At 41.4% G+C, this 14,431-nt stretch overlaps 1 protein-coding gene across 5 annotated transcripts in view; it reads left to right on the forward strand.

The window, feature by feature from the left end:
• The window catches only part of p4ha1a (prolyl 4-hydroxylase, alpha polypeptide I a), a 25,726-nt gene continuing 11,295 nt past the window's right edge, over window positions 1-14,431 (forward strand). The window contains exons 1-10 of one of the 5 annotated variants that reach the window (XM_053238814.1): window positions 1-676; window positions 3,189-3,276; window positions 3,395-3,491; window positions 5,062-5,213; window positions 5,437-5,574; window positions 5,822-6,073; window positions 6,495-6,694; window positions 7,589-7,765; window positions 9,216-9,286; window positions 13,811-13,876. In XM_053238814.1, the coding sequence (XP_053094789.1) occupies window positions 671-676; window positions 3,189-3,276; window positions 3,395-3,491; window positions 5,062-5,213; window positions 5,437-5,574; window positions 5,822-6,073; window positions 6,495-6,694; window positions 7,589-7,765; window positions 9,216-9,286; window positions 13,811-13,876 (1,247 nt within the window). In that variant the 5' untranslated portion in view covers window positions 1-670. Of the gene's footprint in view, window positions 677-883; window positions 1,585-3,025; window positions 3,062-3,188; window positions 3,277-3,394; window positions 3,492-5,061; window positions 5,214-5,436; window positions 5,575-5,821; window positions 6,074-6,494; window positions 6,695-7,588; window positions 7,766-9,215; window positions 9,287-13,805; window positions 13,877-14,431 lie in introns of those variants that run through there. The other 4 variants (XM_034309039.2, XM_026935100.3, XM_026935096.3 and 1 more) reach the window with 4 other exon arrangements.

The raw sequence follows: 14,431 nt of genomic DNA on the forward strand, positions 1-14,431 counted from the left end.
CAATGTAGCACGTCATACCTTTAAATGAGTTATACTGTATATATAAGTATTTGCTTTAGACCAATCAACATATAGACATATTCGCTTGTTAACTCTATAACACTGACTATATAGTTTGCTGTTTGAGGAAGAATGTATATATCTCTTATCACAGTTAGCTGGCTAGCTTGTTGCTAACAAAAAACGAACACGGAGGTGGAACCTGTAATTTACACATTTTGCCGTTTGTTTTTTCGGCTCGCTGAGGTTACAGCGCCCCCTGCTGTTTGGAGAACTGATAACCGGAAAAAAGCGGGTAATCAAAATAAAGATAACGCTCTGCTGGTTTATTTCAAGTTGGAGAACATTTTAGTGGATTGTTTATTTCATTCTTCTAAGCTGTTTATTTTTCTAAACCACTCCCATCTTTCCCGTGATTGTGAGCACGAACTGGGGAAGTGAAACATGTACAGGACTGAGCGCATTAACTGCCCTGATGCCCTGCCTGGTGTTCTTTTCCCCCGGACAGCAGGCTGATGACTGTCTATAGGGTGTGTGCCGTTACACTCTGTGCAGGACCTTCTTTCTGCCAGCAGGGGGCGACACTCTGCAGCGCCGCAGTCCCGGGAGCCGTCAGACTGGGAGCAGAGCCGCGGTACTGATCCACTGGCCCGGTAGGAAAAGGAAAAACATGATGGTAGGTTTCATGTCTTGTTCGGATTATTTCATTATTTCTCTTTGAATGAAAACACAACCGACGGACCAAGGTTTTTTTGTCTGGGTTTTTTTTTTGTTTGATGTTTTTTTTTTTTTTTTTGGGAAACGGGAATCTGAGAAAGTCTAGAAATTTCTGTGTGTGTGTTTGAGCCGCTGCTTGTCGGAGGAGGAAGAGCTTTACTTTCTAGCTTTACTTGTGTTATGGTGATTATTTTGCTCAGGGCCTGTGGGCAGTGTTTGCTGTGTGAGGGCTGAATTCAGGGCTGTGTTTACTGACACACTGGAGCTCGGTGTTGATTTCGCTGAGCTGAGGAGAAAGTTTTGTCCTCCAGCGGGGGATTTATAGTTAGTTGTACTTTTCCCTGTTTGCGCAATCCGGAAATAACCGAAGCAAACACATTCTGGCTAAATGTATATAATGTTATAATGTTAAACTACGATTAGCAGTTATTTTCTTTTCATATCAACGTGTTCATCTCAAAAGAACCGGATTTAGGCCAGATACTGCGTTGTCATTATAATTACAGGTCACTGTTAAGATGAGGAAAGCCAGTGATTGTGAATAAATGTTTCTTTCCGTGGGGTAGGAGAAGCTGGCGGAGGTGTAGTCCATGCGCCCCCGGGGCTGAACAAACCGCCTGTATGGGGGTAGGGCCGGGGACGTGGCACCCTTTCCCCTTCACACACACGGTTTAGTCCGTTTGTACTGAACCCTGTGCGTTTTCCTCTTTGGTGAGCTTCTTCTGGGAAAGTGAGAACACAGTAATCTGACAGAAACAACTGGACTGAGACCGTGTGAGCGAGTGGGTCTGGGTCTGGTTCTGGTTCCGAGTCGATTGCAGTGAGAAAGATTCGGCCCTGACTCGACCCTACTGCAGGAAGTGTATTGTATGACTTGTGTGTATTATGTGTAGTGTGTGTATTGTGTGTATTGTGTGTGTGTGTCTTGTGTGTAGTGTGTGTGTAGTGTGTGTATTGTGTGTGTAGTGTGTGTATTGTGTGTGTAGTGTGTCTTGTGTGTACAATGTGTGTGTAGTGTGTCTTGTGTGTAGTGTGTCTTGTGTGTACAATGTGTGTGTAGTGTGTCTTGTGTGTAGTGTGTCTTGTGTGTACAATGTGTGAGTAGTGTGTATTGTGTGTACAATGTGTGTGTAGTGTGTCTTGTGTGTAGTGTGTCTTGTGTGTACAATGTGTGAGTAGTGTGTATTGTGTGTATTATGTGAATGTGATGCAGCCTGCTCACCTGATGCTTGAGGAGCTCCTGAGACACAAAAACCCACAGCACAGATCTGTAGCGATGCAGAAATGTGTTCTGGATATTTACACAGAAAATAAACAGTGGATGCAAGACACAAAAATGTCTGAAACTTTTTTTTTTTTTTTTTTACATTTACATAATGAACACGTACAGGTTTGTTTATATTCTTCCTTCGCCATATTTCTGTCCATTTTCCAATTTATTTAAAAAACCAAAAATCCTTGTCACTCACCAACTCGAGTGCTCAGCACACAGCTGAGAGTAGTGTGAAACTGATGCCAGTGTGAGAAATTAAAGTTTTTGTATTATCAGTAATTTTGTTACTGCATTGTATAAATGAATGTGTTTTATTTTGACGTGACAGGTGATTGGGGAAGTCTGGATTGTTTTTTTGGTGGGATTTCTTTTCATGCCCATTAAAAAGTTATTAGCTGCCTGAATACTAAATCAGTTGTTTGATATCTGTGTTTTCACTATTGCTGTCCTAACCCGAAAGTCTCGGCAAGTTAAAGCTCCCACAATATACAGTAGCAACCTAACCAAAGAACTCTAGTGTGCTGGCTAAATCACACTTAATCAGCATAGAGTGCTTTGGGAACTTTTGCTCAGAATTGCTCAAATTCTCTCAGATTGGATGGAGAACAAATGTCTTGCCACAGATTCTCAATCAGATCGAGGTCTGACTGCAGTGTTCTAACTCCAGTTTTTAGTTTTGAACCTCTCCAGTTTAGCTTTGGCAGTATGCTTAAGGTTGTTGTCCAGTTGGAAGGTGAAACCCTGTCCCAGTCTCAAGTTTTTGACAGACTGGAACAAGTTTTCTTGTAGGATTGCTTGGCTCAAGCCATTTTGTCCTCTGCCCTGACGAGTTTCTTAGTCCCCACAAAATGGTGCTACTACAACCATGCTGGTTTCAACCAAATGTAGCACTTTGTACCAAGGCCAGAAATGTACATCTTGATCTCATCAGAAAAGATAAACATTTTCAATGTTTGCTGAGTCTCCATCGAACCCAGGACGCTGGAGCTGTGACATGGCAATGCTACACACTGGGGCATCATGCCACGACTGTGTAACGTTATGCAATAAATGTTTAATAAGAGTGAACGGGTGTGTAGCTCAACCTGTCTTTTGTTTTTACACTTTTGTATTTATGTATGTAGATGAAGTTACAGCATGTACTAATAAGCTCTCACAGAAATCATTGTAATTTGTGTGTATTTATGTATGTGTGTAGATGGAGACTTGGAGCGTATGGTATATATTGCTGATCAGCGCACTTCTTCACGATTGCTCTGCCCACAATGACTTCTATACTTCTGTCGGTCAGTTGATATTCACAAGTTTGCTAAAACAATTTGATCACTGTTCATTTAGCATAACATGCTCTTAAGCGCTTCCATTTATGTTTATGTATGTTTGTCTACTCTATTATGTCAACAGGCCAAATGACAGATCTGCTGTTTATGGAGAAGGATCTGGTGACATCTCTGAAAGACTATATCAAAGCAGAAGAGAGCAAGCTGGAGCAGGTCAAACAGTAAGTCACAGTGTTCCATCAATTTATTTTTTCTTTGCTGAGCAAAGTCTATTTCTGTTGGGCAGATACTTCTGCCATTTGAGCAGAAATACACCATGAGCCACATAGTGTAGCCTATGTTATTCTTATAAAAAATTCTATAAAAAACATATAATGTTTATTTCTTTATTAGACTATTCATCAAATTTCCCCAGTCCCTCCTTTGAGGCTCTCTTCACACACTAACTAAAACAATATGTAATTGTTGCAAGACGATGATAGCTATTTTATATTACAATTTTATATGCTAAGCTGTGCCCACTCCGTTATGTTTCCCCAGCATGACAGATGCACCATCAGCGGTCAGCATGACCTTTTTCTACAAATCAAGATCGTTACTGGTATAGAATTGTGTAACTGCTTTCATTATGTCCTCAGCACTTCATCCCGATAGATGCAGTACTCACTGCCTCTAAATGTGTGTTCTGTTGTATGTGGTGTTTAAGACAGCCCAGTTTCCATTATGCCCACAGTTTTCCAGTTGTCATTTCTCCATTCGTATTGGCATCCAGGCATAATTTGCACATTACACCTGATGATGGATGTGTAACTGTACATAACTCTTAGATTTGTTACCATGCTTCTCCTATTATCTCCCATTATTTCCGCTAATATTTTGTATGTTTTGGCCATGCCTGTCAAACAATAGACATAGCTAACATGTAGGCTAGTTAATGGGCCCATAAATACATCCACTGCAGGTTCTAACTCTATACTGCCACCTGTGGCTGGACTGAACTGCATTGTAATCATCTGTTGATTGCTCCAATTTTATTTTTTTCTTCACAGGCAAAAAGTGTGCAGCTTAGAGTTCACAACCCTTAGATTAACAGTCACAGAGTGGATTTAGATCTTTAATTAACCATAGTCTAATAATATTGTCCAAGCCTGATCCAACTCTACCATTGAATCTAATTCTTACTACAGCCAGACAAAATTGAAAAATAATACAGCCAAAACCAACTGCATCCAATTAGAGGCCAAATAAAACCTGACTGTCCAGATGATATAACATGTGACTAGTGATAACTGTCAGGAGATCATCAGTAAACAAAATCAAAATTAATAATTAGAATATAAATTTGTATGCTCAGCAGGAAAGTGTCTGGAGATCGCAAGTTCAAGTCCTGGTGATGCCACAGCTAATCTGTGGCTGCAGGTCCAAGAGAGCAAAATTGGCCATGCTCTCTGGGTGGGAGGGATAGCATACTCTCTCTCTTCTGTCAGTTACAGTGACACTAGCCACAGTGTCCATGAGCAGAAGAGAGTAGGTGGCGCTTTCTTCTGAGTACGTTGCACTGTTCTGTGATGGAGCGTGATCAGCAGTTTGGAAAAATGTAAAGTAATTCAAAATTAAGCTTAAATTGAACTTTAATTATACATGGATAAGTGCATTCAAACAAGACGACAGAACCTTTCATCTCAGTAAGCTGGTCTTGGACTGACACAAACAAAAGACCAGCTTAAGCCTGCTTCTAATAATAAGTGAGATCATAAAAACATTTCATGGATGTGTGGATATATTTTTCAGTTGGGTTGAGAAAATGGAGAAACTAACAGCCACTGCTACATATGACCCTGAGGGCTTCCTTGGTCACCCAGTCAATGCCTTCAAACTGATGAAAAGGCTGAACACAGAGTGGGGTGAAGTAGAAGACCTGGTGCTTAGAGACATGTCTGATGGTCAGTGTTGTATCTCTTTATCTGAACTCTTTAGATCAAAATAATTTATCTCTGCAAGCACAAACTTGGAGAGGAATATGGCATTGGTTTATTAAAAAATGTATACTCCATGCAGAATTTTCTGTCAAGTTTGGATAGGAATACATATATTTAGAAAAAGTTTAATCTAAAACTCCATCTGCAGAAGCCAAAAATAAATAAACAAATGTCTGATCTTACACAGGATTTATCTCCAACCTAACCATCCACCGGCAGTACTTCCCTAGCGATGAAGATCAGGCAGGAGCAGCCAAAGCACTAATCCGTCTTCAGGACACCTATAAGCTAGAAACACATGCTATCTCCACTGGAGATCTTCCTGGTGAGTACAGCCTGAAGGAAAAGAGAGGTTATGGGCTTACAGCTAGGGTTGCAATATACATTGCTTATTAATAATAACACAAGCCTGTCCATAATCTTGTTTCTTCAGTGTGATGCTAATATATTATAATGGACTTTTGGTTGTAATGTAGTTATAATATGGTATTTTGTCAGTGTCATGTAGGACTAGCAATGAATTTACAGGGTTTATCTTGGAATGCTACAAATGTTTATATGTGCTGTCATAGGTTTGTCTGCAGATATGCCATATAAGAGCACTCTGACAGTGGAGGACTGTTTTGAGTTGGGGAAGATTGCATACTCAGAAGCAGATTACTATCACACAGAGCTGTGGATGGCACAGGCTCTGAGACAGTTGGATGAGGGTGAGGAGTCAAGCGTTGATGCCGTGACCATCCTGGACTACCTGGGCTACTCTGTTTACCAGCAGGGGGAGCTAGAGAGAGCCCTGGAGCATACCAAAAGACTGCTGACGCTAGGTAAGGCCTGCCACGAGATTATTCAAATCCTACCTGATGTTGCAAATTTTTCACCGATTTTTCATCTTTGTGTAACACTGACTCATCTGGTCCTATACGAAATACACAGTGTTATTCACAACTGATAGTGTTATAACTGCCAGAACCTGGATTATTCTCTAGATAATATGTGGTGATGTTATAGTGGTTGGTATAGGTTGTTTGAAATCATTAAAAGAATATGGATGCAGGCATGCTGGAAAGCCGGGCTCAGCATGGTCTGTATATCTTGCAATGCAGGATATGATTTACAGGATACCTACTCAAATATTTCATTTGGAAATTGCTTGGAAATTGATTTGCATGATGCTTTGTTAAAAAGGGCTGTACTTTCCTGATGTGATATTTTCTAACAGCTAATATAATAATTTCTGCTGTACAGATCCAGCTCATCAGAGAGCCAATGGCAACCTAAAGTACTTTGAATACCAGCTGGCCAAGCAGAGAAAAGCAGAGAGGGAGCAGAGAGGAACAGAGGAGGAGAAAAAGGAGCGAGAGAAGAGAGAGGTGGACAGGAAGAAGGATTTCCTTACAGAAAGGAGGAAATATGAGCAGCTTTGCAGAGGTGAAGGAATCAGGCTGGTAAGAGTCTAACTTCATTATGTGCTTCCTTTAGTTCAGAAAGTACATTGTTAGAGTCCTCACAGTGGGGTTACAGTAATAACTACAGGGATAAACAACATTCTTACAAAAGATATTCTCTCAGTTGGTGCTCAGTTCGTGGTGGAGAGCAATGTCTAACACCTCGCTCCAAAATCTCCCATAGGTGTTCAGTTGGGTTGAAATCTGGTGACTGTGAAGGCCAGTGACATATGATTTACATCATTTTCATCCTCATCAAACATTCAGTGGTTTGCATCAGCTGACTGATATCTCAGTGTACGAATGTTTTAACCTTCACCCTTCCCGTTTGGTTGCTCTGGTATGATGGCAGACAGCTGGTTGATTGCTGTTTATTTGCAGGTGACCAAATTGGGGAGAAAATGGAGGAAAAAACATTTCAGAGCTACGCTTTCCACCACAATTTACTGATGTCTTTCTCACAGATCTATATGCATAATTCATTTTAGTCACTGTTCATATTTAAACAGTAGGCAGTTGAGCAAGCTTTGTGACAGAAGCCACTGTCATCCATGCCCCAATAATGAACCCTCTTTCAGAGTCACTTTGATCTTTTCCTCCTACCATCTTAATCTAAAATCGAGGTCAACTGGGCCTGCTCAACATTTTTATACAGGCCACAGAGTATATTAGGATTTTTATTGCTTTACTGCATAGTACACCTCCTGGAAGCATTTCCACTCATTTATTCAGGATCTTCTTTTCATTTGTCACTTGTCTTTATATACTATATACAGCTACAATTTGCAGTAGCTGTTCATTGAAACCAACAGATTAGCTGACCAGGCCATGTACTTGGCACAGCTATATAGGACCGGATTTACAGTTTCTTACTGTTCATTTTGAACCACGCAGACCCCACGCAAACAGAGTCGACTGTTTTGCCGTTTCTACGACAACAACAGGCACCCATACTATGTGCTGGGCCCTGTGAAACAGGAGGATGAGTGGGACCAGCCACGCATTGTCCGTTTCCACAACATCATCAGTGAAAGAGAGATGGAAAAAGTGAAGGAACTGGCCAAGCCCAGGGTGAGTTCAACAAGCTCTAGAGCTCTTTATCAGTTACAAATATTTTCATTTTAGATCAGTTTTATATTTGTGCTGGAATGAACTTGGTTACTGGTTATAAAATGGATCACACATCACTGGTTTTCAAAAGTAGTGCTGAAAACCTTATATGCTACACATTGGTAAATTACAAAGTTCTAAGTGAGCTGATTTGGTGTTTGCAACAGACAAAACCTGAACTGGAGAAACTATACTAGATGTAGTGCTCCAGTTACTTTTGCTCTGAATTTAAAAGAGTTCGTAGATTGAAGGCAGTTTCTGAGTCTTTGAGAAATGCATTCAATAAGATATTATGGCTAACTTAGACCTGATCTTCATGCTGGTATTGCTAAGGATCTAGATTTGGTTTACTACCAAATGCTATAATATGCTGTAATATGCTGCAGTAGTGCAGTTATCTGTCTAATGCTATTCCCAGCACAGTATGACCTTGTAGTTCAGGCTAATTGAGGGATGTATTCATTTATGAAACATTGGGCCTCATTTATCAAGCTGGATTCAAATGGATTTATTTGTAAAAATGGTTTGTAGGAACATCTACACAAGAAATTCATTATTAATGAAAATTCCCATAATTTCAGAAAAAAAACTTTTGTATTCTACTCATGTTCCTGAGTGTGTGCAAATTTATGCATAGGAAGACTAACTAATGTAAACCTTGACTGATCAACCTCAAATCAGATAATTTAAATGAATTACTGTGCTTTTATGTATGGATAATATTGTCAAGTTCAAATTGCTTATTTATGTTACATTTACAGCATTTAGCAGAAGCCGTTATTTAGAGCAACTTAGAGAAGTACTTTCTAGTTTCTAGTCTCTGATTTAATGAACATCCTCATGCTAGTTCATTAGATCAGAGACTAAGAGTACCATTCTGAAAATTTTGTGAAACACAGTCAATTTATATGATTTGTATTAAAAAAATATGAAATACAAAGAAATCCATAAACCTTTTCTGTAATTTATCTCTAGATTTTGACCTTTTCAGGTGCTGATACGCTGCTAAATGTTTTTTATAGGCATAGAAGTGAGTCAGAATAACTTCTGCAGTTCTGCCTTTTCTTTTACCGTTTAGTAGTCATTTCGTGTTTACAATCCTCTGTGCACTTTTATGTGGGCATCACCAAATGCAAATAAGCTGTATTGGGACCGCCCTTTGCACTTTATGGGTGATTAGCATACACATGCGTGTATGTAGAAAATCAGCGTTTCCGAAACCTTTGTAAGTAGAAAGTTCCAGCAGAAAGTTCTGTTTGGCTTATGCAAATATTTACACACAACTTTACAAAAAGATGGATAAATGAGGCCCACTGAGGTTTAGTGTTATGGGAACATCGTAATCCCCAAACCAATGTACATAATTGGCGTAGTGAGTAATTCGTCTCCTCTCGGCCGGTTGGCTTCACAGCTGCGCCGAGCCACCATTTCCAACCCTGTCACTGGTGTACTGGAGACCGCCCACTATCGTATCAGCAAGAGGTAAGACACCTATAGGCACACAGGCCATGCATGTCATCCAGACATGTTTTTTCACCACATTCTATCTCAGCATCTTTAGAAGACAGGACACACAGGGACACACTGTGCATTTCAGTTTTAAATGGAAAAAAAAAAAAATTACATACACCGATCAGCCATAACATTAACACCACCTGCCTAATATGATCATTGAGATTGCTGAGGATGGTACCACTTAAAAACCATGAAGATGGCTTTGGACGACAATTCATATGATGGCAATTGCCACAAACAGTTTTGCACTCAAGTCTCCATCAGTGAAAAGTGGATAAGTTCAACAAACAGACTTCATGTGAAAACTGTAGTGAATTTACTGGTTGCACAAGTGCACTATTTGTTCATTTAGTACACAGTTATAGAAGGGATTTATTTATAGTTGTACTATCCATTTCACCCAGATGAGGATGGGTTCCCTTTTGAGTCTGGTTCCTCTCAAGGTTTCTTCCTCATATCATCTCAGGGAGTTTTTCCTTGACTCTGGCTTGCTCATTAGGAATAAATTCATACATTTAAAATTTATATATTGAAAGTATTTATTTCTGTAAAGCTGCTTTGTGACAGTGTCTGTTGTTAAAAGTGCTATACAAATAAAATTGAATTGAATTAATATTGTTTAGGTCCCCTTTGTGCTGCCAAAACAGCTCTGACCCATTGAGGCATGGAATCCACAAGACCTCTGAAGGTGTGCTGTGCTATCTGGCACCAAGACGTTAGCAGCAGATCCTCTAAATCTTATACGTTTTGAGGTGGGGCCTCCATGGATCAGACTTGTTTGTCCAGCACATCCCACAGATGCTGGATTGGATTGAGATCTGGGGAATTTGGAGGCCAAGTCAACACCTTGAACACTTTTTTCTGTATTGTATGTTGTATATTTTTATATTTTGTATATAACTATTTTGTAGTGTAGCAGCAATTAAATATAGCAGCAATATTGGCAGCAAAAATGAAATAATAAAAAGTGTCTGATGCAGCTTTGTAAAGTGCAGGTGTGAAGTGGTATTGAGTCGCACTGGGTTAGATGTTTGACTAGCCCAGATGAGCATTGGGGGCAGCAGGGTGTTGAGTAATCTATCTCAGGGAAGAAACTGTTACAGAGTCCGCTGGTGGTGGCACAGATGCTCCTGTAATTTCTGCCAGATGGCAGAATTAGCTGTAGGATGAGAGTTGGGAGTATGGCTATCTTCAGCCTCTTTAGGAAGTGGAGGTGCTGCTGGTTCTCCTTGGCTAGGCAGGTGGTGTTGAGAGGTCCTCCATGTGCACACCAAGAAACTTGGAGCTTTTGATTCTTTCCACAGTTGTTCCGTTGATGTGAAGTAGTCAGTGGTCTACTTCGGTCTCCTGAATTCAACAATTATCTCTTTAGTCTTATCAACATTAAGAGATAGATTGTTGTCTCTACACCATTCTGCGAGCTGGTTCACCTCCTCTCTGTACACTGACTCATCACTGTTTTTGTGTCTGTAGTATCAGCAGCAAACTGGATGATGTGATTTGAACTGTACTTTGCAGCACAATCAGCAGGGTAAACAGTAGTGGACTGAGCACACAGCCCTGGGAAGCGCTAGTGTTCAGTGGTGCTGCAGTTGGAGTTGCCAATCCTGATAGTCTGGGGTCTCCCAGGCAAAAATACTTGGTAGTTGGAGTGGTCTTCCCCACTTGCATGTTGTTCTGTGCTTCAAACCATGCATAGAAATCGTTTAGTGCATCAGGGAGTGAGGCGTCACCATCACAGACAAGTGGTGTAGCTTTGTAGTCTGTGATGGCCACATGCACTTTGTTTCTTTGGTATTTAGTAAGGGACCGTGGATCCTTTCTGCGAAGTTGCGCTTCGCGCCTTTGATAGCCCAGGACAGATTGGCTGTTGCTGTGCAGAGGGCTGCCTTGTTGTCAGACTTGAAGTCAGTTTCTCGAGTTTTCAGCAGCGAACGAGTTTCAGCAGTCATCCACGGTTTCTGGTTTGCACGTGTGGTGATGGTCTTGAAGGAAGTCACATCATCTAGGCACTTGCTGACGTAGCCAGTCACTGATGCTGTGTATTCCTCCAAGTTTGTGGTGTTGTGGTATGTAACAGCTTCTCTGAACATATTCCAGTCTGTGTGTTCAAAGCAGCCCTGAAGTGCGGCGATGGCTCCCTCAGACCTGGTTCTCACTTGTTTCAGCACCGGTTTGGCGCATTTCAGGAGTGGTCTGTATGATGGGATTAGCATAACAGAAATGGGATCTGAGCAGCCGAGGTGGGGGCTGGGCGCAGCCTTGTTAGCACTGTGAATGTTCATCTAAACAAGGTCTAAAGTGTTTGTACCACGGGTTGCGAAATCAACATGCTGGTAGAATTTTGGCAGCACTGATTTCAGGTGCACATGGTTAAAGTCCCCAGCAACAATGAAAAATCCGTCACCGTGTACTGTCTATAAAGTACTGTAGACCCTGTAGAGTTCACTTAGCTCTTCCTTTGCATTAGCACCAGGTTCAACGTACAACGCGACAATGAGCACGGTGGTAAACTCTCTGGGCAGGTAGTATTGCCGGACCTTTACAGTCATAAACTCCACCAGCAATGAACAGTAGCTTGAGACCAGACCAGCATTCCTGCATCATTCTTTGTTTGTGTAAAAACACAGACCATTGCCATGAGTCTTACCAGACAGTGCTGCTATCCAGTTGGCGCAACGTGTGGGTAGCCCAGCTAGCTGAATGTCTGCGTCCGTAATGCTGTCATTGAGCCATGTTTTCATAAAAACGAGAACACAGCAGTTCCTGACTTCATGCTGGGTAGTCTGAGGAAGTACAGTTTATAGCGAACATTGGAGAGTAGAATGGATGGTAGAGCCGGGCGACTAAGGTTATCCTTTAGTCTAGCATCGATGCTGGCTCACTTACCATGCTTCTGCTGTCTCTCACGCCATTTTCAGAACCCTCTATCCCGGCCAGCGGCATCAGGCAATATTGCAGTCCCAGGGCCTCGTTTGCATAGCAGCCCAAGCTTGCGTAGCTCTTCCCACAGTCCATCATTTATTCCTTCTGAGCTTTGTTTTCCAACGTTCAGCAAAAGTTGGTGGTGATAGACATTTTCACCAGTGCTTCCAATGCATCGGTGGGTTTAAATGTACACACACACACACACACACACACACAGACACACACACAGATCAGCCACAACATTAAACCACGAACAGGTGAAGTGAATAACATTGATTATCTCATTACAGCTGCACCTGTCAAGGGGTGGGATATATTAGGCAGCAAGTGAACAGTCAGTTCTCGAAGTTGATGTGTTGGAAAAACCATTAATTGGGCAAGTGTTGGGCAAGTTATTCGCAGCTTGCTGCGTAGCGGCAGACCGGTCAGAGTGCCCATGCTGACCCCTGTCCACTGCTGAAAGTGCCTAAAATGGGCAAATGCCAATAATGGGCATGAGCATCAGAGCTGGACCATGGAGTGATGGAAGAAGGCAGCCTGGTCTGATGAATCACGTTTTCTTTTACATCATGTGGACGGGTGAGTGCAGGTGTGTCGCTTACCTGGGGAAGTGACGGCACCAGGATGCACTATGAGAAGAAGGCAAGCCGGTGGAGGCAGTGTGATGCTCTGGGCAATGTTCTGCTGGGAAACCTTGGGTCCTGGCATTCATGTGGATGTTACTTTGACACGTGCCACCTACAAACATTGTTGTAGACCAAATACACCTCTTCGTGGCAACGGTATTCCCTAACGGCCTCTTTCAGCAGGATAATGTGTGAGCATCTGTGGGATGTGCTGGACAAACAAGTCTGATCCATGGAGGCCCTACCTCACAACTTAAAGGACTTAAAGGATCTGCTGCTAACATCTTGGTGCCAGATAACACAGCACACCTTCAGAGGTCTTGTGGAGTCCATGCCTAGACGGGTCAGAGCTGGTTTGGTGGCACAAGGGGGACCTACACAATATTAGGCAGGTGGTTTTAATGTTATGGCTGATCAGTGTATAGCAAAAACGAAAGAATAGGCCTTGCCTTTCCATTACTTTTGAAAGGGGACGGTATAACGGTATAACAAATACCTATACCTATCATCTCCTGGTAACTAAGTTGGTTTCATTTATTCTTTGGCATGTTAGTATGTTATTTTATTTAATTCCTCACATCATTTTATTTTATTCCTCAATCATGCTGGAGGTTTAACAACAATATTTTTAACAATGATTTCACAGAGATGAAATCAACTGAAGATGTTTAAAAAGGAGTGTGCAGATTGTTCCTCTAGGTGTGTTGTTGATCATGGTAGGGTTGCTGCAAAAGCTATCTTAACACAGAGGAGATAGAAAATTAACATGGCCAAGTTGATTTACACCTTATACTTTGCAGACGTTCCCTGAGAGAACTTAAGCAGGTGCAGCTCACCAAATAAGATATAAAGGGAAATCTTATTGGGCATGCTTGCTCTTACCCTTTCCCTCCTTCCCTCTGTCTCTGTATTCCCCTGTGCCTTCTCCTTAGCTCAGGCGTGCCACCGTGCATGACCCCCAAACAGGGCAGCTCACCACAGCCCAATACAGAGTCTCCAAGAGGTAAGGGGCTAAAAGTGAAGTGTAGAACGTCAGGAAGCATGTGTCCATTTGTACTCCTGTTATGGTGCTTTTGTGTCCACCATGCATTCATGCTTTACGTTAAAGTTTGTCTTGTATGGAGTATATGAGATTGAATAAACAAACTCGCAATAGAACCAGAATTGTCTCACCTGTATAAGTAATTCACATTCATCTGAATGATCACTCACACAAATGTGAGTCACACAAATGCAGATTGAGATAAAGCAAAAAAACAGTACTAAACAGTAATAAAACGGTACAGTGGTTGTTATTCCTACTTTAAAATTGAACTCTGGCACACTGTATATTCATTTAGCATGTATAAATTCAGGCAAATATGAATGAATCATTATTTGTGTGTAGGTGTATGTGTGAGAGAGACGGAATAATTGTTATAATGAACTGCATTTAATACAATAGAACACTCTATTGGGGAATATGCTGTGGGCCAAGCTTCAAAAACATTAACATGGTAAAAAAAAAAACTTCTTATCTGCCAAGAAATGCAAAAGCGAAAGGATTGATAAAAATGTC

The sequence above is a fragment of the Pangasianodon hypophthalmus genome, chromosome 12 (genome assembly GCF_027358585.1).
Source record: "Pangasianodon hypophthalmus isolate fPanHyp1 chromosome 12, fPanHyp1.pri, whole genome shotgun sequence".
Taxonomy (NCBI): Eukaryota; Metazoa; Chordata; class Actinopteri; order Siluriformes; family Pangasiidae; genus Pangasianodon; species Pangasianodon hypophthalmus.